This window comes from Dipodomys merriami, unplaced genomic scaffold (genome assembly GCF_024711535.1).
Source record: "Dipodomys merriami isolate MVZ:Mamm:240054 unplaced genomic scaffold, mDipMer1.0.p SCAF_10, whole genome shotgun sequence".
In the NCBI taxonomy this organism is placed as follows: Eukaryota; Metazoa; Chordata; class Mammalia; order Rodentia; family Heteromyidae; genus Dipodomys; species Dipodomys merriami.
The window spans coordinates 12,774,186-12,798,972 of NW_027202271.1; the positions used below are offsets into that span (position 1 = coordinate 12,774,186).

General features: G+C 42.8%; 2 protein-coding genes across 3 annotated transcripts in view; one reads left to right on the forward strand and one right to left on the reverse strand.

Moving 5' to 3' along the window:
* Ccnt1 (cyclin T1) overlaps nt 1-17,343 on the reverse strand; it is a 32,420-nt gene extending 15,077 nt beyond the window's left edge. For both annotated transcript variants that reach the window (XM_070040041.1, XM_070040051.1), the window contains exons 1-4: nt 17,286-17,343; nt 12,225-12,871; nt 10,787-10,868; nt 4,573-4,701 (exon numbers count right to left, since the gene is read on the reverse strand). In XM_070040041.1, the coding sequence (XP_069896142.1) occupies nt 4,573-4,701; nt 10,787-10,868; nt 12,225-12,385 (372 nt within the window). In that variant the 5' untranslated portion in view covers nt 12,386-12,871; nt 17,286-17,343. The remainder of the gene's footprint in view (nt 1-4,572; nt 4,702-10,786; nt 10,869-12,224; nt 12,872-17,285) is intronic.
* Nucleotides 17,344-17,466: 123 nt separating this feature from the next.
* Nucleotides 17,467-24,787, forward strand: part of Spmip11 (sperm microtubule inner protein 11) — a 28,238-nt gene continuing 20,917 nt past the window's right edge. The window contains exon 1 of the mRNA XM_070040064.1: nt 17,467-17,574. Within this exon, the coding sequence (XP_069896165.1) occupies nt 17,496-17,574 (79 nt within the window). The 5' untranslated portion in view covers nt 17,467-17,495. The remainder of the gene's footprint in view (nt 17,575-24,787) is intronic.

Genomic DNA, 24,787 nt, shown 5'->3' on the forward strand with positions numbered 1-24,787 from the left:
CCCTTTATATAAAAACAAAAACAAGTCCACTTCCACCTTTTCGGTAGTTAATTGGAGGTAAGAGTCTCCATACTTTCCTGCCCAGGGTAATTTTGAACAGTGATTCTCAAGATCTCAACCTCCTAAATAGCTAGGCTCACAGGCGTGAGCCACCAGTGCCCAGCTCAATTTTGTTTTTAATAAATCTAACAAGGCTTTATGCTAGTTTTCTTTTCCATCTAGAGGATAAAACATCTTTTCCTGACCACCTCATAAGAACCAGAGATCAACTGAGTAATTAATGTAAATACATTTTAAGAATGTTAGTACTTAGATGTGGTTTGAACACAAGATGTCCCCCCCCCAAAGGTTCATGTGCTTAGTATAAATTGTCAGCTGGAAGTAGCTAAAGTGGTAGATAACTTGAGTACTAACAAGACCCTAAATTAAGTTCAAACCCCAATATCTTCCCCTCTCTTTCTCTGGCTTCCTCCCACCCCCACCCATACTTATATACACACAGAGGATTGGTAGCAGCTGATGAGCTCTTGGACAGTGATTACATCATGGAGGGTCTCTGTATCAGTGAACTTATTCATTGATGGATTCAGAATTTGATGGCATTATTAGGAGATGGTAGAAACTAAGAAGTAGATGAAGAAAGAAGTCCCTGGAGGTATGTTCTGTAATAGTGTACCTTGTCCCTAGCACTCTCCATCTCTTGTGTACCACAAAATAAGTGAGCCACCTTGCTCTAGTACAGGCTCCTCACCACAATGTTCTGCACACACATGGACCCAGAAGCAACACAACCAAGTTGACCATGGACTGAAACCTCAGAAACTGAGCCAAAATAAATCCTTTTTCCCTTAAATTGTTTTCTCAGGCAGTTTGTCATAATAATGATTAACACTTTGTTTTGTTGTATTTTTGTTAATTCTATGAACTAGTCTCAAACCTAAACAACAGTACAGAACAAAAAACTCTGTTATCTGTAATCCTAGCTACTCAGGAGGCTGGATTTGAGGATTATGGTTCAAAGCCAGCCCTGGCGGGGAAGTCCATGAGACTCATCTCCAATAAACCACTCAGAAAACCATGGCTCAAGTGGTAGAGGGTCAGCCTTGAGCTGAAGAGCTGAAGAGGTGAAGGACAGCGCTCAGGCCCAGACCAAAAAAAAAAAACAAAAAGCCTTTGTTATCAATAAGGGCTATTATTAGTAAGAGGTATTAGTAATCATAGCAATCATGAGGCGGAAGCAAAAAAAAAAATCCCAAATACAAGGTCATCCTGAGCTACAACCAGATACTGCCCCCAAAAGATTCACCAACAGAATAACCCAGTTAATAAATGGGTAAAAGACCTAAACAGATACTTCTCTGAATAAGAAAGCTAATAAATACATGAAGAAATGTTCAGCAATCCTAGCCATAAAGGAAATGCACCTCAAAACAAAATTGAGGCACAGGAGGCATGGCTCAAGAGTCAGAGTGTTGGGGCTGGGAAGGTGGCTCAGTGGTAGAGCGCTTGCCTTGCATGCATGAGGCCCTGGGTTCCATTCCTCAGCACCACATAAGCAAAAAGAAAAAAGCCGGAAATAGTGCTGTGGCTCAAGTGGTAGAGCGCTAGCCTTGAGCTGAAGAGCTGAGGGACAGCACCCAGGCCCAGAGTTCAGGTCCCACAACCAGACCCAAAAAAAAAAGAGTCAGAGTGCTAGTTAGTTGGGATTGGAAAAGATGGGTGAGAGCACAAGGTCCTGAGTTCAAGCTTCAGCACCAACACTAAAACAAAGAATTCCATCTCACTCCAGTCAGAACAGAAAGGCTATCATCAAGAACATGAACAGAAGTTGTTAGGTGGATAAAACGAACTTAACAACTTTGGTGGGGGGGTGGGGGGGGAGGATCTGGTGCGAGGAGGGGAGGAGTATGGGAAGGGATGGGAAGGTGGGAAGGGGAAACAATGAGGCAACAATGCTTGATAAGAAATGTACTCATTATCTTGCTCATGTAATTGTAACTCCTCTGGTATGGTATTCTCACAATAAAATTTTTTTTTTTTTTTTTTAAAAGAGGACTGGGAAGGTGGCTCAGTGGTAGAGTGCTTGCCTTGCATACCTGAGGCCCTGGGTTTAACTCCTCAGCACCACATAAGAAAAAAGAAAAAAGTCGGAAGTGGTGCTGTGGCTCAAGTGGTAGAGCGCTAGCACCCAGGCCCAGAGTTCAGGCCCCATGACCAGACCTCCTCCCCCCCCCCAAAAAAAAGAACATGAAAAATGCTGGGTACTGGTAGTTCATACCTGTATTCCTAGCTACTCAGGAGGCTGAGATCTAAGGATCACAGTTCAAAGCCAGCCTGGGCAGAAAAGTCCATGAAAACTCCTATTGCCAATTAACTGCTCAGAAAAAGCCAGAATTGGCACTGTGGCTAAAGTGGTAGACCACTAGCCTTGAGTAAAAGAAGCTCAGGGGCAGTGCCCAGGTTGAGTTCAAGCCCCAGGACTGGCAAAAAATAAAAAATAAAAGAAAGAAGGAAAGGAGGAAAAGAAAGGAAAGGAGGAAAGAAGGGAAGGGAAGGGAAGGGAAGGGAAGGGAAGGGAAGGGAAGGGAAGGGAAGGGAAGGGAAGGGAAGGGAAGGGAAGGGAAGGGAAGGGAAGGGAAGGGAAGGGAAGGGAAGGGAAGGGAAGGGAAGGGAAGGGAAGGGAAGGGAAGGGAAGGGAAGGGAAGGGAAGGGGAAGGGGAAGGGGAAGGGGAAGGGGAAGGGGAAGGGGAAGGGGAAGGGGAAGGGGAAGGGGAAGGGGAGGGAAGGGAAGGGAAGGGAAGGGAAGGGAAGGGAAGGGAAGGGAAGGGAAGGGAAGGGAGGAGGTAGTAAGAGAAAGAGAAAGAGAGAGGGAGAGAAAAAATGAACAAATGCTTTTGAGGATTATATGGAAATTATATGGAAATCACTATGGAGATTCCTCAAAAATCTAACAGAAACAGCCCCATGGTCCACGGATAGTCATTTATAAAACAAAGGTACCTGGCAAACCCATGTTCATTACATTACTGTTTGTAATACTCAAGGTATGGAAATAGTACTTGATGCCCTACATGGTATGGATCAATAAAATGTAGGATATGGATACGCACATACATACATACATAGGTGCGCGCGCACGCACGCGCACGCGCACACACACACACACACACACACACACACACACACACACACACACACACACAAAGTGGAATTTTATTGATCCTTTAGGAAGAATAATATTTCATTTTCAGGGAAATGGATGGACCTGTAAAATATTGACTGGAGTAAGCCAAGCTCAGAGAATAAGAATGCATGTTTTCTTCTCTCATATGTGGAAGATAGATCTAAAATATAAACATATTTGAGAACACATACAGGGCTATGCATATATATACATAATCAAACTGACTAAAAAATGGTATACATAGGAGTGAGATTACATGTATGTGTAACCATGTGAACAAGTAACAGGCAGTTCAACAAAATGAATGTCTTGACCAAGAGATGTAGGGACTGAAGAGAAGCAACGAAATGAAAAGAGGAACGGTGGGTGAATATATACTACTCAATGTACATATATGAAAACTGAACTAGGAAACTTAAGGAGATGTGGGTGGGATGGGACAGGGTGGGATGGGACAGACTGGGTGGGGAGATGCTAGAAGGGGTTGACTGATCAAGATGCATTGTACATATAAAGTGATGTTAAACTGAAACCCCACTGTACAACCATTTGAAGAAAAAGTTAAAAACAAACTAGTGACAGGGAGGGGGGGAGGGGGGGAAGAAAAGTGAGGGAAGGGGTAACAAGATAGACAAGAAATGTAATCACTACTTTACTTATGGAACTGTACATAACTGTAACTCTGTACACCACCTTGACAATAAAATTAAAATAAAAAAAAAACTAATGACGCTTTTAAAGAATCCATAACAAAAATTTATCAATAAGAATGCACATAGCATTAAATAAAAAGCTAGGGATATTTATACTTCTTAAAGAGGGAATGGTTTTGGGTGTATATATGCATATAATGAAATTCTATAACAATAGAGAATAGGAAAATATTTGGGATACAGTAAGAAAAACAGAAATAAAATGCATACAGATGTTCGTAGACAGGCAACTGACTATAATGATTCATTTATGTCTATGCCTCTATGGTCCAAATGTATCCAAGTGATGTGCTTTCTATGCTCTTGTACATTTTTCCTTTTTGTTTGTTTTTTTGTTTGTTTTTGTCGACTGCAGGGCCTGAACTCTGGGCCTGAATGCTGTTCATCAATTCTTCAGCTCAAGGCTAGCACTCTACCACTTGAGCCACAGTGCTACTTCTGGCTTTTTCTCCTTATGTGGTGCTGAGTAATTGAACCCAGGGCATCATGCATGCAAGGCAAGCACTCTACAATTAAGCCACCTTCCCAATCCCATTTTTCCCTTTTACTACAATAAACTTGCTCCAAAATGATTTTTTTGTTAATAAAAACATTAAACAGTTCCTTTAATAGCCTACATTCAAAATAATAATAGTCCATTAAAAAAAAACAACCAATCAGGTAATTAGTACTTACCTCACTCCTAGTATCAGGAAGTGATTCCTGGGGATGGAGACAAGCATGAGCTACCTTGATAACATGCTCCAATTTTTTGGGCTGTTCCTCCACTTTTGCTGCTAGAAACAAGGCTGCTGGAGCCACAGACTGCATAGAAATAAAATATGTCAGACTTATTTTTAGATCAAGATAGACATAAGCAGATCTAACTCTCAAACAAAAGTTCATTGCTTGCCACTACTTCATCACCTCTCATTTATTATGCTTTTCCCCTACTTATAGTACTATCTTTTCCTCTCCTATCTACTTGCCAACACCAATCCTTCAACAAATTCTACAAGTAATAGTTTTCCACTTAAAATGAGATTCTTAGCCAGGAGCCAGTGTCTCAAGCCTAACTACTCAGGAAGCTGAGACCTGAGGATCACAGTTCAAAGCAAGCCCAGGCAGTAAAAGACTTTGAGATTGCGACTCTTACCTCCAACTGACTACCAAAAAAAGCAAGACTTGGAGCTATGGCTCAAGTGGTATAGCACTATCCTTTGAGCACAAGTTTAGGAACAGGACCCAGGTCAGATTTCAAGCCCCAGGACTAGCAAAATTTTTTAAAAGGAGAGAGAAAAAGAGAGGAGAACTAGAAGAAAGAGAGAAGAGAGAGGAGAAAGAGACAGAGGAGAGAGAGAAGGAAAGGGGGTGAGGGAGAGATTCTTTCACTTTTTTGTTGTTTTGCAGGTCCTGGGCTTGAAATCTGGGCCTAGGTGTTGCCCCTGAGCTCCTTTAGCTTAAGAGTCTAGCACTTAAGTATTGAGCCACAGCACCACTTCCAGCTGCTTCTGAGCTTAATTGGTGATAAGAGCCTCAAAGACTTTCCTGCCAGGGCTGGCTTCAAACCGTGATCCTCAGATCTCAACCTGCTGAGTAGTTAGGATTTCAGGCATGGGATTACAGCAGCTGGCTCACTGTTTTTTTGTTTTGTTTTTCAGACAAGGTCTTGCTATATATAGCCCAAGCTATCCTGGGCCTCATGATCCTCCTGCCTCAACCTCTCAAGTAATGTGTGTCACCACACATTACCTGGTTACTGTTTTTGAGACAAGGTCTTTCTAAATTTGCTTGAGATGACATGGAATTTGTGATTCTCGCTCGGACACCCAGAATAGTTGGGATTACAGGTATACATCGCTAGCCCTGAAATATTCTAATACTTATTTATAATCCTGCTGTTATAATTTTGTAGCCAAAAAAGAAAAAAACCCACATATTCAATTCACAGTAACAGTTCTTTTTCTTTGCATGTTTCAGTTGTATATATAGTTTGCTTTACATACACATACATTCACACACATATACACACACAGAGACTAGACTAAACAAAGTCACAGGAAAATGAGCATAAAGGTATGGGGATCTAGGCATGAAAAACATTTGAACACTAACCCTGAATAGTTATGGGCTGTGAGATACTAATGATGTAGTAAAAGCGGCACAGAACATTTTAGAGAACAAGTGTGGAATTTAAGGATTTAAGATTAATCTGGTTGACGGTTGGGACTAGGAAAAAAAGATAAGATGCACTGAAAAAAAATGTGTGTGTGCGCGTGCACGCGCGCGCGCGCGCGCGCGCGCGCGCACACACACACACACACACACACACACGTGTGTTTCCTTTGTTGGTCAGTCACAGGGCTTGAACTCAGGACCTGGGCGTTATCCCTGAGCTCTTTTGCTCAAGGCTAGCGCTCTACCACTTACAGCCACAGTGCCACTTCTAGTTTTCTGGTGTTTAGAGAGAAGTGTCTCATGGACTTTCCTTCCTAGGCTAACTGTAATCCTCAGATCTCAAGACTCTTTTTTTTTTTTTTTTTTGGGTCCAGTCGTGGGGCCTGAACTCTGGGCCTGGGTGCTGTCCCTCAGCTCTTCAGCTCAAGGCTAGCACTCTACCACTTGAGCCACAGCGCCACTTCCGGCTTTTTTTTTCCTGCTTATGTGGTGCTGAGGAATCGAACCCAGTGCCTCAAGCATGCAAGGCGAGTGCTCTACCACTGAGCCACCTTCCCAGCCCTTCAATACTCTTGAGTAGCTAGGATTACAAATGTGAGCCATCAGTGCCTGGCTTACTAATTTTTATTTATTTATTTTGTCGGTCAAGGGGCTTGAACTTAGGGCCTGGGAACTGTCCCTGAGCTCTTTTGCTCAAGGCTAGTGCTCTACCACTTCAATCCACAGCAACACTTCCGGGTTTTGAGTGGTTAATTGGAGTTAAGTCTCACAGGGTCTTTTCTGCCCCAGCTGGCTTCTAACCCAGCTAGTCTCAAATCGTGATCCTCAGATCTGGCCTCCTGAGTAGCTAGGATTATAGGCGTGAGCCATCATTGCCTGGCTAAGAGTAATTCTTATACCTGTTAAGTGGCATTGTGGCTCAAGTGGTAGAGCACTAGCCTTGAGCTGAAGAGCTGAGGGACAACACCCAGGCCCAGAGTTCAGGCCCTCCGACTGGACCAAAAAAAAAAAAAAAAAAAAAAACCAGAAAAAAAAAGAATATAAAATTTTAGCTGGGCATCGGTGGCTCATTCATGCCTGTAATCCTAGCTACTCAGGAGGCTGAGATCTGAGGATCACCGTTCAAAGCCAGCCCGAGCAGGAACATCCGTGAGACTCTTATCTCCAATTAGCCACTAGAAAACCGGAAGGGGCGCTGTGGCTCAAGTGGTAGAGCACTCACCTTGAGCTGAAGAGTTCAGAGATAGCGCCCAAACCCAGAGTTCAAGCCCCACAACCAACAACAACAACAAAAAAAAAAGAATAAAAAATTTTCTCCATTAAATAAAAACAGCTACCATAGGGCTGGGAATGTGGCTTAGTGGTAGAGTGCTTGCCTAGCATGCATGTAGCCCTAGGTTTTATTCCTTAGTACCACATAAGCAGAAAAGGCCAGAAGTGGCACTATAGCTCAAGCTGCTAGAGCTCTAGCCTTGAGCTAAAGAAGCTCAGGGACAGTACTCAGGCCCTGAGTTCAAGCCCCAAGACTGGCAAAACAACAACAACAAAAAAATCTGCCACTACAGGCTGTTTGGGGGATGGGGTGGGGGGAGGTAGGCACTTTGTATATTAAATCATTTAAATTCTATCAATTATGAAATAAGTACTATCAATGCACATAAAGATGAGAAACCTAGGTCATATGCCCAAAGTTAGTAAGCACCATAGGAAGGTTCCCAGTCTATAGACACATTGTTTCTGTTGTGCGTGCGTGCGTGTGTGTGTGTGTGTGTGTGTGTGTGTGTATGTGTTGTTTAGCTAGCAAGACAAAGATACTCCACTACTGAGCTTCACTACTAGTCCCAAGGGTATTTTGAAAAGTAGAAAAAAAAAGCAATATGCAAAACACTCCAAGTAGTTCAGTTTTATATTTCCATATTTGAAATCATTTAAGACAGTACACAATTCAATTAATGCCTGGTATGGTAACACACATCTATAATCCCACCACTCAGAAAGCCCGGCTACACAGTGAGTTCTCCGCCAGCCTGGGCTACATATCAGAACCACAAGGGCTTCTTAACTCAGCTATAGTGGGAAGCATAAAATAGGAGGACCTCAGTTCAAGCCACCCTGGGCAAAAAAGCCTCCTTCAAAACTATCCCAGCAAAAGGGCTGAAACTCAAAGTATGGCTCTCTCAAGTAGTAGAGTGAGGCCAAGTTCAAACCCCAGTGCAGCAAAAAAAAAAAAAAAAAGTTAAAATGAGAAGCCATAATAAAATGATGTCCAATATATACTGTTAAGTGATAAAGGAAAGTTGCACCAAAATGGTGTAGTAAGATTTTTTTTTTTTTGGTGCCAGTACTAGGGCTTGACCTCAGGGCCAGGGCCCTTAGCTTTTTTACTCAAGGATAGTGCTCTACCACTTAAGCCACAGCTCTACTTCTAGCTTTTTGTGGTTAATTTGAGTTAAGAGTTTCACAGACTTTCCTGCCCCAGTTGGCCTAGCACCATGATCCTCAAATCTCAGCCTCCTAAGTAACTAGAATTGAGCCACCAGTGCCCAGCCATTGATGTTTTTTAATAAAAATTATAAATGCTAGTTTATGTATAGAAAAATGGCCAAGTGCAGTGGCTCACACATGTAATTCCAGCTACTCAAGAGATCAGAAGATGAAAGTCAGAGGCTGATTCAAGTATAAAGCACAAGGTCCTATCTGGGAAAATAAAAAATAAACAAAAACATAAAAGGCAGTAAATTACGCTTAGCTACCCAAGAGGCTGAAATCTGAGGATCTCAGATCTCAGGAAAGTCAACTAACCATCAAAATAAGTTTAAGGGCTGGGAAGGTGGCTCAGTGGTAGAGTGCTTGCCTTGCATGCCTGAGGCCCTGGGTTCAATTCCCCAGCTCCACATATGCAAAAAGAAAAAAGCCGGAAGTGGCGCTGTAGCTCAAGTGGTAGAGCGCTAGCCTTGAGCTGAAGAGCTGAGGGACAGTGCCCAGGCCCAGAGTTCAGGCCCCACAACTGGACCCAAAAAAAAAAAAAAAAAAATAAGTTTAACATGGAGCCGTGTCTCAAATGGTAGAGCTCTATCTAACCTTAAGTAATAAAAGCAGAGGAACAGCACCTAGGCCCTAAGTTTAAGCCCCAAGACTGAAACAAAAACAAAAATCCAGGACTAAAACAAGAACAAAAAAGGTGGAAGTCAGCCTTGTTGCCTAGCAAACACAAGGGCAAACTCAGACCCCACTACCACCACAATAAAATGTCTGGGATACTCTCTGTCAAATGTTGATCAATAATTATCTCTGGAGAGTTGTATTACAGAAGAGATTTCCCTTTTACCTTTATAGGTTTCTTTATGAAGTTAAATTATTACCTTTGTAATGAGAACTAACATGAAAAATGAACAGGAGCTTGACAGGTTAAACACTCTAACTTGTATTTATCACAGCTACATTCATAGACTAGACAAAAAGGGTATTATTTTTATGTTAATTCTAGAACATATCTAAAAATCAATCCTTTAAAGGTCAACAATACCAAGTTTAGCTAATAATTAAGATTTTGGAAAAAATTCTGACTTCCAAAATAAGATCTCCATATTAAAAAATTAACAATGGTAGGTGGCAGTACAAGCCTATAATTCTGTCAGGAAGCAACTGAGGTAGAAGATCAGTTTAAGTAAGGCTGGCTTACACTACACAGTGAAACTTTTTTCCTAATCTTGACTATCACCAATATCTTACATTGTAAAAGCTATTGTCTAGCCTTACAGATTCTGTACCTACAGCACTGGAGATAAAGAAAATTGGCCAAAACTTATTGTCCTAAATCTGAAACAAGATTCCTCAAAAATATAACCTTTATAAAACAATAAAACGTGACTCACAAACCCATGTGACGTGTTCATCCCATTTATCCTTTATTACCTTGAGATGTTATTAAACAAGTATCTTACCTGCAACTGGGTTATCACTATGAATTCATCTCCGAGGGATTGACAGTAATGTTAAATGGGACTATTTCAGGTAATAAAACTGAAAATAGCACTACTGTATTTACAATTCTGTCAAAGGGAAATAAATTAATTTATATTTTTAAAAAAGTATTTTATATTTAAAATATCTATTTTTCTCAACAGTCATTTCTTCACTTGTTATCATATATTGTGCCCTCCCCGCCAACCTATCATTCTTTGGTTTTTATCATGATTTTGGAAAACTGAAGATACTCTTGGCTTTCTCTGATCATGTTACTTGCCACTCTAAAAATTATTAAAGATGAGTTACTCCTCCAACTTTAAGTAATAAATAATCTTTTTTTTTTTTTTTGTCGGTCGTGGGGCTTGAACTCTGGGCCTGAGCGCTGTCCCTCAGCTCTTCAGCTCAAGGCGAGCACTCTACCACTTGAGCTACAGCGCCACTTCCGGTTTTTTGGTGGTTTATTGGAGATAGGAGTCTCACGGTCTCTCCAGCCCGGGCTGGCTTTGAACCGCGATCCGCAGATCTCAGCCTCCTGAGTAGCTAGGATTACAGGCGTGAGCCACCAGCGCCTGGCTAATAATCTATTTTTTAAATTAGGGCATCCACCCATTATAATGACATATTGTATCTACCAGAAATTTAGTCACTTCACAGAATCACTTCACAGAAGTTCTAAAATTTGAATCCTAACTCAGTAGCAAAGACCAACCACAAAATCAGCCATTGAAATCTGTCACAAAAAGAGAAAAAGAAAGATACTTACATCTCCAGGAAACTGTGTAAAAGACTGGATCATGTAGAATCGATGCATATATACTATAGCTGTATTGATAGTCAATTGTGAACTGAAGCGTTCAAGTTAAGGGTCAAAAACACACAATTCCCACAATACCATCTCTTCCACCACTCCTCCCCAACAAAATAATGGTCAAACAACAGTAGCTAGTCCTAAGTGAAAGTAACCTTCAAAGTGTAGTTCTGTGGGTTGGTTGGTTGGTTGTTTTTTTTAAGTGTATTAACTGCAACTGAAAGCAGTTGTCTCCCACACAACAGGTACTTTAATATAACGTACAGACCATAAACTCCTCAGGATGTGTGAATCAAAATGGTGCAGAAGGAAACTAAGATCTTAAACCATTTTTTGCCATTTGCATTCCACAAATCATCAGATTTACAAGACTCTCCCTAACCTAGCCCTAGGGTATACTCTACTGTCACTGTCTCTCCAGTCTCTCTCCCCTCCCTCCCGCAATCTCCCCCACTCTCCATCCCCCTTCTTCTCAATTCTAGCCCCACCCTTACCCCCCCACCCCTCTAAACTCTGCCAATTAACTTTTCAATTTCTCAATTTCTCAATTTCAATTTCTGAAATGACTTGATATTCATTCACTGAAAATACTCCCCCCCCTCCCCATCACAGAGCCAAGAAAAAACTTTAAATGCCTTATTTCTAAAGACCCTGTCAGGCACATGAAGTATATAGATGACACAACCCCGAGGTAGCAACAACTTTAATAATTATATTTTCCAAAATATCTGAACACTAGATCTATGGGTCCGCGTTCTTAGAAACGTAAACCGACATCTTCCTCTAAAATTCTGTACAACTCTAACAGCTACTATTAGAACGTCCGAAAGCCAAGCGTTGTGATGGGAATCGAATCAAGCGCAAGACACCATTTTACAGACAAAAACGACCAAGTTTTGACAGGTTACTTAAAACAGCTACTAAGAAGTGCGAGGAACGGATTTTTGAGACAGACGCTGGGACACTATATTTCTAGATCACCTTTAGAAGGCCTTCCTATATTGAGTTCCCCTAAACTCTTTTAACACAGTAAAATCCTGTAGGACACATCAGAAAGGAAAATCTCCAAGTTACACGGACAGGTCAGAATACAATGAAGAGCCGATAGGGAAGACGGTCTAAAACATAAAGCCAGAAAACATTCCAATTTTCAGCCAGGGTGGTGGCGAGCGAGCGGGAAATTGACTCCGCCTCGCTTCCCTCGCCCAAACAGTTTTCAACCCGCGCCATTGTGAACTCTCCCCGGTTTTTAAAAAAAAGAAAAGAAAAGAAAAGAAAAAGATCCGTTCCTGCCATCTTCTTACTCAATTCGGTCCCCGCCGAATCCTGAGCCATGAAAGCCGAAGCATGGCAGGGCCCACTCCAAGGCCGAAGGCCTAGGCCGCAAGGATACACGTAAAGACGTTGTCCCATCTCCTGGAGTAGATTGGCTGCTTGCTGGCGATAAGAAAGTTCTTTATCTGAGTCCAGGCCAAAACGACGGGATGGGCTATTTTCCAGCTGCTCTCGAGAAAAATACCACCGTTTGTTGTCGTTCTTCCTCTCTCCCTCCATAGTGCTTCAACCAAAAGGCAGCGGCAAAGGCTGCAAGCGCTTCCCAGCGTCACCTAAGCGGCGACACACATCCGCTGTGCCGAGACAACTGCGACGTGACGCACTTCCTCCGAGAATCCGCCGCCAAGTGGTGACCCGCTTCCGCCGAGGAAGCGAAAGTCAGGGAGCCTACTTCCGGGCTAGATCTCGCGACACCTTGCCAAGGAACGAATTGAGCCACTCGGCGACCAGGAACTACCTTGAGCCTTAGGGCGCAGGCGCGAGCCACGTGATCCTGGAGCAATAGGGTGTAATGAGAAGGTTGGTTTTTGGTTTTGTGTGTGTGTGCGCGCGTGTGTGTGTGTTAAATAAAACCACGTCTCTTCGCGCGAGAACTGGGCTGAGCTGCGCAGAGAGGGCGGTGTTGCGTCTGCGCGGGTGCACGCCCTCGCGCCGCGCTGTGGTCTCTCGGAGGGCTGGGTTCTTCCGTAGCTGGTGGTAGAGAGCCTGATGGAGAAAATAGGTGAGCCTGTCAGAAAACTCAGAAAAGGGCGGGACCCGCGGCGCACGCCTGTCATCCTAGCTACTTGGAAGTCTGAGATCCAAGGATCCTGGTTCAAGGTCAGCCCGGGCCAGGACTATCCGTGAGACCTGAGACTCTTGGCTCTAATCACCAAAAACCCGGAACTGGAGCTGTGGCTCACGAGGTAAAGCAGCAAAAGGAGCTCAAGGACAGCACCCTGGCCCCGAGTTCAAGTCCCAGGACTGACACCAAGGGAGAAAGCAGAAAAGTAATCAGACACAAAGAGTCCCTGCTCTAAATCCAAACATAAGGCAATTACAAGGTTTCTCAATTGCTGGTAGCAATGTAAGGAAATAAAATGGAATTCACAGAGTTTACTAACACAATCCTCTCTTAAGAGGTGAGCCGCAGCCACTACTCACTTAAATATGTTGTCTCGTTTAATCGGCACAACTCAGGCAAGAAAATATTATTCTAATCCTTGTTTACAAGTGAGTGAATTAAAACTGCCCCCCCTTCCGTGTGGAAAGTTCCACCACCATCCCTCACATGGAAATTTTGAAAGTTCATGACCTCCGTCAAGTAACCCATTGCCAACGTCTAATAGCTGGCTAAGCCTGGAAATACATTAACTTCTGTACCTCTTATATAAAATATAAATGATAGTACCAACGTTTACATTGTAAAAGTGAGGAAATGAACATTTAATGAAAGGCAATGAAAATATTCCTGGAACTGGGGACTTAAATTTTGTGGATCTTATTGTCACAGAATTGTGTTTGTTTTCTCTTGTGCAGTGCAGGGCCACATACCCTTAGCTTTTTCTATCAAGACTGGCACAGCTCCACTTCGACTTTTTGTTACTTAAGTGGAGATGAGTTCCTCCCCTCCTCCCCACACACAACAAATGGATGTGTGTATATACATACACATATGTGTGTATATGGCATAATAAAAGAAAAAATACAAAGCCAGGTGCCAGTGGCTCAAACTTGTAATCCTAGCTACTCAGGAGGCTGAGATTTGAGGATCATAGTATTGGAAACCAGCCTGGACAGGAAAGTCCATGGGACACTTATATCTAATTAACCAATCAAAAGCCAGAAGTGGAACTGTGACTCAAAATGGTAGAGTTCAAGCCCCATGACTGACAAGGAAACAAAAAAAAATCAGGGTTGGCAATGTGGCTTAGTGGTAGAGTGCTTGCCTTGCATGCATGAAGCCCTGGGTTCGATTCCTCAGTACCACATACACAGAAAAAGCCAGAAGTAGCACTGTGGCTCAAGTGGTAGAGTGCTGGCCTTGAGCAAAAGAAGATCAGGGACAGCACCCAGACCCTGAGTTCAAGCCCCAGGACTGACAAAAAATAAAAATTAAAAAATATAAGTACTAGAACCAGATTCATATACTACAGAAACTTTTAAATTATTGGACTAAGAAGTTCCTCTCTCCCCCTCTCTCACTCTCTCTCTCCCTGTCTCTGTCTCTCTGTTGTGGGGCTTGAACTCTGGGCCTGGGCACTGTCCTGAGCTCTTCAGCTCAAGGGTAGCACTCTACCACTTGAGCCACAGCACCACTTCTGGTTTTCTAGTGGTTTATTGGAGGTAAGAGTCTCACAGACTTTCCTGTCCAGCCTGGCTTTGAACCATGATCCTTAGATCTCAGCCTCCTGAGTAGCTAGGCTTACAGTCATGAGCTATTGGCACCTGGATATCTCTGTCTCTCTCTCTCTCTCTCTTTTTTTATTGTCAATGTAAGTAAGGTAATAAGTAAATTTCATGTCAAACTTGTTACCCCTTCCCTCATTTTTCTCCTACCTTCCCCCCACACACTAAGAATTTAAAATAAACCTCTTAATATCTAAAGACTAATAGAAAAGTAGAGGACATGCAAGAACATGGAGGTAATGTAAGGTAGCCAGAGATGAGAACAAAGAATCAAAAGGAAGAAAGGCTCGAAATTAAAAAAAACACTGTAGCAGAGCTGGGGATGTGGCTCAAGTGTTTAAGGCCTACATGTCCCAGGCAGAGTTTAAAACCCCAGTACAAATTTTTAAAAAATACACACACACACACACACATATAGAGCTGGGCACCAGTGGCTCACACTTGTAATCCTAGCTACTCAGGAGACTTGAGATCTGAGGATCCTAGTTGGAAGCTAGCCTGGGCAGGAAAGTCCATGAGACTCATGTCCAATTCACCAGCAAAAAAACAGAAGTGGAGCAGTGATTCAAGTGGCAGAACGCTAGCCTTGAGCAAAAAAAGCTGAGGTACAGCACTCTGGCCCTGAGTTCAAGCCCTAGATCACACACACACACACACACACACACACACACACACACACACACACACACACACACACACACAAAAGGAACAGTATAACAGATAAGAGAAGAAAAAAAAAAAAAAAGAAAATAGTTCTACAGAACTTCCCAAACTGAAAAACAAAAGAGAAAAAAGAAAATTTAAAAAATAAATTCATAACTATAGGTAATAGTAAAATAATTAGGAAGGTATCAAATTTTAATATTTGCTAGCTTTTTTGTGTATGTCCTGAAGCTTAAACTCAGGGCCTGGGCAGCTTTTTTTTTTTTGCGGGGGGGGGGGCATCCAGTCATGGGGCCTGAACTCGGCCTGGGCGCTGTCCCTCAGCTCTTCAGCTCAAGGCTAGCGCTCTACCACTTGAGCCACAGCGCCACTTCCGGCTTTTTCTGTTTCTGTGGTACTGAAGAATCAAACTCAGGGTTTCATGAATGCTAGAAGCACTCTATCACTAATACACATTCCCAGCCTACCTTTACTTATTTAATTAATTGATTGATTGATTGATTTTGGTCGTGGGGCTTGAACTCTGGGCTTGGGCGCTGTCCCTGTGCTCTTCAGCTCAAGGCAAGCACTCTACTGTTTGAGCCACAGCGCCACTTCTGGTTTTCTAGTGGTTTTATTAGAAATAAGAGTCACAGACTTTCCTGCCCAGGCTGGCTTTGAACTGTGATCCTCAGATCTCAGCCTCCTGAATAGCTAGGATTACAGGCGTGAGCCACCAGTGCTCAGCATCTCTGAGCTTTTGTGCTCTAGGCTAGAGCTCTACTGCCTAAGCCACAGCTCCACTTCCAGCTTTTTTTTTATTAGTAGTTAATTGGAGAGTTTCAAACCTTCCTGCCTGAGCTGGGTTCAAACCAGGATCCTCAGATCTCAGCCACCTCAGTATTTGGGATTACAGTTGTGAGCCACCAGCACCCAGCCTGGCTTTTAATATAGCAAAGTCTTGAAAGTCAGCAAGTAAGGTCTGAGAATGTGGTTTAGTAGTAGAGTGCTTGCTTAGCCATTCATGAAGCCCTCAGTTCAATTCCTCAATACCACATACACAAGAAAAAAGCAGGAACTGTCACTGTGGCTCAAATGGTAGAGTGCTAGTCTTGAGCAAAAAGCAGCTCAGGGACAGTGCCCAGGCCCTGAGTCCAAGCCCCAGGACTGGCAAAAATAAATAAATGAAATAGAACAAAGATTCATCAGAAGTATATTTGTATTTAAATGCTCTTAAAATTCCATTAGATACTGGATATTGTACTAAAGAAATTTGCATGTAATATTTAAGAACTCATAACTGTTAAATAGGTAGCATCTTTATCATTATTTTAAATTAAAAAGGCAGGAGCTCAGCCCTCTTAGAAGAGTAAGATCAGAGGAACCCAGTTCAAAGCTAAACCTGGCAGAAAAGTTTATGAGACTCATCTCCAATTAACCAGCAAAAAGTCAGAAGTGGAACTGTGGTTGAAGCAGTAGACCACCAATCTTAAGCAAGAGCAGAAGACCCTGAGTTCAATACCTAATACCAGCATAAAAATAAAGCATAAAATATAAACTAAATAAAGTCAGGTACCTGTGGCTCACACCTTTAAACCAAGCTAATCAGAAAGCTGAGACCAGAGAATGGCAGTTTGAAACCAACCAGCCTGGGCAGAAAAGTCTGAGAGACTTTCCAAATATCCAGCAAAAATCCAGGCTTGGAGGCATGGCTCAAGTGGTAGAGCACTAGCCAAAAGAGAGCACAAGTCCCCAAGTTAAAGCTCCAGAACAGGAAATAAAGTTTAATAAAGTAAATACAAAGTCTTCTTTTTTTTTTTTTTTTCGGCCAGTCCTGGGGCTTGAACTCAGGGCTTGGGAACTGTCCCTCCCTGAGCTTCTTTTGCTCAAGGTTAGCACTCTACCCCTTGAGCCACAGCACCACTTCTGACTTTTTCTGTTTATGTGGTACTGAGGAATCAAACCCAGGGCTTCATGAATGCTAGGCAAGCACTCTACCACTAAGCTACGTTAACAGTCAAAACAAAGTCTTAATCTAGAAAATGGCAAAACTTGGAGTGGAATCCAGGTTAGTGCTCTTTCTACTCACTGCTTTCTGAAACAGTAGGAAACTCGGTCACAAAAAGGTTATTGACCCTTGATTTGTCCCTTTTCTTGAAATTATTCAGCCTGTGAACTCATAAATCCTGTACCTCATTAGACAAAGAAAGGATCATGGTAATTCTTCAGGTTGTTGCCATGGTTACCAGAATCCAGTGCTCCATTGTGGACATTCCAGGAGAGGGCAAGGAAGACTGAGATGTCTTGCTTCAAATTGTACCTTTTGGGATATCAAAATTCCTTTCGAAGCAAGAAAAAGGATGCAACTGAAGAAACAAGTAAGGGGACTATAGAGTAAATGGCTGAAAGAGCCATGTCTTTTCCTAGCCAGTTCATAGCTTCCTAGCTATTTCCTTTCCTATTGTGGGTTAGAGATTTATCATCCAAGATCAACAATTCCCTTATTAAAAATAAGCAGCAGAGACAAGATTTATTCAGCTTTACTCTCCGGTCATTTAATATCCCTTATTAAGATAATTTTCCAGACCAAATAAATGAAATCAATTCATTTGCTCAATTAGCCAACATTTATTAAACACCAATTGTGTGCCAATCTTATGTTAGTGACTGGGGTATCAAAGTTTGAATCATGATACAATAAGGCCTCTACTATAAAAGTTATCTAATGAGAAAGACAAATTTGCAAAAAAAGTGATATAGTTTATGAATAAATTAAATATGGATTGCTATGTAACCACAAAGGAATAAGTAGATAGTATTGAGTTTGTTTTGTGCCAGTCCTGGGCCTTAAACTCAGGACCTTCCCTGTCTCTGAGCTTCTTTTTGCTTGAGGCTAGCACTCTACCTTGTAAGCCACTTAAGTAGCTAGTATTTCAGGCGTGAGCCACTGGTGCCAGGCAATAGTACTAAGTTTGAAGCTGAATGAGAACTTCAGAAAAGACTTCACACAAAAACTGTTTTTTGGGTTTTTTTGTTTTGTTTTCGGTTTTGGGGCTTGAACTCTGGGCTTGGGCACTGTCTCTGCACTCTTCAGCTCAAGGCACACACTCTACCACTTGAGCCACAGCACCACTTCCAGTTTTCTAGTGGTTTTATTGGTGATAAAATGGCCTTTCCTGCCTGGGCTGGCTTTGAACTGTGATCCTCAGATCTCAGCCTCCTGAGTAGCTAGGATTATAGGCGTGAGCCACCGGTGCCCAGCCAAGAAATGCTTTCTTTAACTGACTGGTAAAGGATGATTAAAGCCCATCAGGGAAACAAAAAGGGAATACAGATGAAAGGTAAAGTAGCACACCTGGAAATCTAGCAGGAGCCAGATAAATTGAAGATGCTGTTTACCCTGCCAAGAATTTTAGCTTTACAAGGAATTGTTGAAGAACTTTTACTATGTGGTAAGGAAATATTTGATCAGTATTTATATTCACAATGCCTATCCATGCCTCATACATAGTTGAAGTTTAATAAATATTTGTGGGGTAGATAAGTGAATAAAAAGTTTTGAATAGCTATCAAATAAGAAAGAAGGTCTTCAAGTAGAATACATGAAGGAAATTGAAGGTGGAAACTATATTGATGTAGGAAAGAGATGACCAGGAAAGCATAAACGCATAATGTAAAGAATTAGGTAGGACACTCTCATATAGCCCTCTGTGGGCTATCCTCTGTAATTCCACCAAGGTTCTGTTTTACTATCCAGCTTCCAGGTAATATTTATACAAAGCATCCCCAATGGACACTAGAAACCCTTTAATAGCCCTATATTAACTCTCCCGACTCCTGTTATCCCACTTCAGCTAGGGCTCAAATAGCACTATTCTTTTTTTTTTTTTTTTGCCAGTCCTGGGCTTGAACTCAGGGCCTGAGCACTGTTCCTGAGCCTCTTTTTTTTGGGGGGGGCGGGGGGGAAGGCCTGAACTCTGGGCCTGGGCACTGTCCCTCAGCTCTTCAGCTCAAGGCTAGTGCTCTACCACTGGAACCACAGTGCCACTTCCGGCTTTTTTCTTTTTGCTTATGTGGTGCTGAGGAATCGAACCCAGGGCCTCAGGCATGCAAGGCAAGTGCTCTACCACTGAGCCACCTTCCCAGCCCCTCCTGAGCCTCTTTGTGCTTAAGGCTAGTGCTCTACCACTTGAGCCACAGAGCTACTTCTGGCCTTTTCTGTAGTACTAAGAAATCAAACCCAGGTCTCCATGCATGCTAGTCAAGCATTCTATCACTAAGCCATATTCCCAGTCCCTAAGGCTATTCTTATTTCCAAATAATAGTGTTTCTCTATACCCTGTTTTAAAGGAATACTTTCTTTGGGAAACTCATAAATTTTCATTCTCCTGGCCAATAGTATGGTTCTGGTGGCTACATGCTTCAAGGCTAACACTCTACCACTTGAGCCACATCTCCACTTTCAGCATTTCTGGTAGTTTTTGGAGATTAGAGTCTGGCAGACTTTTGTGCCTGGGCTAGCTTCCAGGCTCAGTCCACCAGATCTCAGCCTTCTGAGTAGAAAGGAATACAGGCATGAGCCACCAGCACCCAGCTTAAATTTTCTTTTCTTTTCTTTTCTCTCTTTCTTTCTTTCTTTCTTTCTTTTCTTCCTTTCTTTCTTTCATTCTTTCTTTCTTTCTTTTTTTTGGACCAGTCCTGGGGCCTGAACTCTGGGCTTGGGTGCTATGCCTCAGCTCATCAGCTTTCAGCTCAAGGCTAGCGCTCTACCATCTGAGCCACAGGGCCACTTTGGCTTTTTCTGCTTATGTGGTGCTTAGAAATCGAACTCAGGGCCTCATACATGCAAAGCAAGCACTCTACCACTGAGCCACCTTCCTAGCTCTTAAATTTTCTTTTTGTTCCTTAACATCCTGAAATTTCATAATGATATGTAACTCTATATAAGTCTTTTCACCATCATTGTGATAGACATTTCATGAACTCTTTCATCCTGGAAATTGATGTTCTTCATTTCTGAGAATTCTGCCTTAAAAATTATGGTTATCTCCATTTTTCCTACTTCGCTATTTGTCAAATGCAAAACTTCCTGAATTGGCCTACAAGCATTGCTTATTGAGAAAGCATGAACCCCTGAATTCAGCGCCATTCACAACCTTTCCTGCCCCGGCTGGCTTTGAACGGTGATCCTCAGATCTCAGCCTCCTGAGTAGCTAGGATTACAGGCATGAGCCACAGGTGCCTGGTTTACTTCCTCAATTTTATCTTCCACTTTTCTGTGCTGCTTTTCTATTACTATATAACAAATTACCCTGAAATAGAGAGGCTTAAAACAAGAAATACTTATTACCTCTCTCTGAGAGTCAAGATCTAGATGTAGCTAAGCTAGCAGGTTCTTGGACAGGATCTGTCATGTGGCGGGCAGACAGGATATCAGAAGGGTCTATAATAGAGATGGTGTGGCTGGATGATTCATTTCTAAGAGGCCTGAAAGCCTCAGTTCCTCTCTGGCGATAACCAGACAACTCAGTTTCTCACCACACAAGTGACTCTGTAAGTTGCTTGAGTATATTTATATAAGCAGCTAACTTTCCTCAAAGCAAATGATCAAGAGAACAAGCAGAAAAGGTCTTTTAATGACCAAGTCTCAGAAGCCATGGTCACATCTACCTTTTCTAGGCAAATACTTATCTTTTTTTTCCTCCTCTTTTTTGGGTGGGTATGTTCAGTCCTGCGTGCGATTTGAACTCAGGATATTATTAGGCAAACATTCTACCACTTGTGCTGTGCCGTCAGCCTACTTCTATCTTTTCTATTTGTGCTATAATTTGGCTTTAAACAGGCTCAGAAAATCCATTGTTAAAGGGTTGGAAGGTGGTAGAACCTATAAGGTCAGGGGAGGGTGGACCTGTTAGGAGGCTTTTAGGGCATTAGGGGTGTGCCCTTGAAAGAAATTATGAAACTGGGCCTCTTCTTTTCTCCATGGCTTTGAGGTGAATGGTTTTCTCTACCCTTCATTCATGCTATCATGTGCTACCTCACCTGAGGATACAGTGCTAAGCCAATCATGGACTGGAACAGTCAAAACTGTGAGCCAAAATAAACCTCTTCTAAGTCAACTGTCTAGATATTTTGTTACAATGACAACCCATTAACACAGAAAAGAATTCCTTAATCAAGCTTATACTCTGGCTGGGAATGTGGGTTAGTGGTAGAGTGCTTATCTAGCATGAAGCCCTGGGTTTGATTCCTCAGTACCACATAAACAGAAAAAGCCAGAAGTGTTGCTGTGGCTCAAGGGGGTAGAATGCTAACCTTGAGCAAAAGAAGCTCAGGGACTGTGCCAGACCCTGAGTTCAAGCCTCAGGACTGGCAAAAAGGGGAATTAAGCTCATTCTTCTTTTTCTTTTTCCTGGGGCTTGAAATCAAGACTTGGGCACTGTTCTTGAGCTTTTTTGCTCAAGGCTAGTACTCTATCATTTGAACCACAGCTTCACTTTCAGTTTTTTCTGATTAAATGGCGATTAATAGCTGATTAATTTCCTTCCTGCTGGCTTCGAACTGCATTCCACACATCTCAGCCTCCTGAGGAGCTAGAATTACAGATGTGAGCAACCAGCTCAATTAGCACATAGTGTCCTTTCTTTAAGGAGGATGTAATCTAATATCCTAGTGGAACCCGGAAATTGGACAATCCCAACCCTTTGCTTTGTTTTCCCTAAGCATATGCTTATAAATAAGCATAGTAAAGATTAATACTTGTAGCTAAAAATTAAATGGAAGAATTATAAGATATAATATTTAAAATTTATGATTTTTTCTGTAATTTTTCAGTTTTTTTTCTTTTGATTGGTCATGGGGCTTGAACTCTAGGCCTGGGCGCTATCCCTCAGCTCTTCAGCTAAAGGTGAGCACTCTACCACTTGAGCCACAGCACCACTTCCAGTTTTCTGGTGGTTTATTGAAGATGAGAGTCTCACGGGCTTTCCTGCCCAGGCTGGCTTTGAACCACAACTCAGATCTCAGCCTCCTGAATAGCTAGGATTACAAGCATGAGCCACCGGCGCCTGGCCCCCTCATTTAATATTTTCAAATTGTGGTTGACCATGAGTAAATGATATTGAAACAGGTGAAATCAGGGATAAAGGTGAACACCATTATTTCCTCTTTGGTCTTCCTTCCTTCCTTCCTTCCTCTCTCTCTCTCTCTCTCTCTCTCTCTCTCTCTCTCTCTCTCTCTCTCTCTCTCTCTCTCTCTCTCTTTCTTTTTGCTGGGCTTGAATTCAGGTCTAGGGCATTGTTTTTTCACTCAGGGCTAGAACTCTACTACTTTGGGCCATACACCACTTACAGGTTCCTTGTGCTTAATTGGAGATAAGAACCTAACAGACTCTCCTGCCCAGGCTGGCTTTGAACCACAATTCTCAGACCTCAGCCTCTTGAATAGCTAGGATTACAGGCATGAACAACCCTGCCAGGCTCTATTATGCTTCTGCTGCTGCTGCTGCAGCTGCTTCCTCTTCTGCCTCTTCCACCTCCTCCTCCTCCTCCTCTTCTCCTTCTTCTTTTTCTTCTTCTCCTCCTCCTCCTCCTCCTCCTCCTCCTCCTCCTCCTTCTTCTTCTTTTGTTGTTGTTAGTCGTGGGAGCTGAACTCTGGGCCTGGGCGCTGTCCCTCAGCTCAAGGCTAGCGCTCTACCACTTGAGCCACAGCACCACTTCTGGCTTTTTTCTTCTTATGTGGTGCTGAGGAATGGAACCCAGGGCCTCATGCATGTGAGGCAAGCACTGTACCACTGAGCCAACTTCCCAGCCCTCTACTCGGATTCTTTTTTTGTTTTGTTTTGTTTTTTTTTTGGTCAGTTGTGGGGCTTGAACTCTGGGTTTGGGCACTGTCCCTGCACTCTTCAGCTAAAGGTGAGCGCTCTACCACTTAAGCCACAGTGCCACTTCTGGTTTTCTAATGGTTTATTGGAGATACGAGTCTCACGGACTTTCCTGCTTGGGCTGGCTTTGAACCGCGATCCTCAGATCTCAGTCTCCTGAGTAGCTAGGATTACAGGTGTGAGCCACCGGCACCTGGCTCTACTCTGATTCTTTTTTTTTGGGGGGGGGGTCTTCTGGTCCTGGGGCCTGAACTCTGGCCTGGGCACTGTCCCTCAGCTCTTCAGCTCAAGGCTAGTGCTCTACCACTTGAGCCACAGCGCCACTTCTGGCTTTTTTCCTTTTGCTTATGTGGTGCTGAGGAATGGAACCCAGGGCCTCATGCATGCAAGGCAAGCGCTGTACCACTGAGCCACCTTCCCAGCCCCTCTACTCTGATTCTTTTTTTTTTCCATATTTTTTTATTGTGAAAATACTGTACAGAGGGGTTACAATTACATGGGCAAGATAATGAATACATTTCTTATCAAGCATTGTAGTCTCCTCCTTTGTTTCCCCTTCCCATCCCTTCCATTCTTCCCCCCACGTGGCCCCCTCTACTCTGATTCTTAAGGAGCAAAAGCACTGGCTAGAAGCCTCTGAGAGGAGTTGTGCATTGTGGGTTTAACGAAAAGCTTTCCTCTGGAACTCTTCAGTGTCTCCAGGGAAGCATCCTGTAATTGCTTCTCTGAAGATTAGTTATATGGTTGTCTGTTTTTGTTGGTTGTGGAGCTTTAACTCTGGGCCTGGGCTGTGTCCCTCAGTCTCTTCAGGTCTTGAGCCACAGCACCACTTACAGTTTTCTGGTTATGAATTTGAGATAAGAATCTCACGGACTTTCCTTGCCTGGGCTGGATTTGAACTGTGATCCTCAGATCTCAGCCTCCTGAGTAGCTAGAATTACAGGTATAAGCCACTGGTGCCCAGCTATGGTTGTCTATTAGCACACTAGGAGTAGGACAAAAGAAAGAAATATTAAAAGAAAAATCTCACTTTTAGTTGATGGCTCATGCCTGTAATCCTAGCAACTCAGGAGGTTGAGATCTGAGGATCGCAGTTCAAAGCCAACCCAGGCAGGAAAGGCCACGAGATGCATATTCTCCGATTAAACACCAGAATACCAGAAGTAGAGCTGTGGCTCAAATAGCGTGCTAGCCTTGAAGAGAAAAGCTCAGGGACAATGCCCAGGCCCTGCGTTCAAGCACCAGGACTGGCACCTGTGACGTATGCCAGCCCACACAGTGAATCCTCTTCAAGAACAGTACCTTATATATTCTGTTTCCCCAGAGAAATCTTTTTTTTTTTAAATTAGGTCAGGATAGTTTGTTCAACTGACTCATTTCAGTGACTGCCTTCCTTTCTCAGGCCTATTTTGTATTCCTACATTTTCGTGCACCTACTGCACCTATTACATTCTAAGTTTAGAGGCTCTCAGTGAATTATCTCAATTCTATGTCCTCCACTGTAGAATCTATGGTTAAAATCTTACTCTTCTATGTCAGGTTGGTTACTGCCTCTCTACCCATTTTCCTGAAGGTAACTCTAGTGAAATATCTGTCATTTTATCTTTTGCCCTTGAAGATGCCATTGTGAGGAGGAGGAGGAAGAAGAACTGAGGGGGAGGAAGAGGATGGTGTCATTTTAGAAGTTTGAGAGATCTATTTTTTAAAAA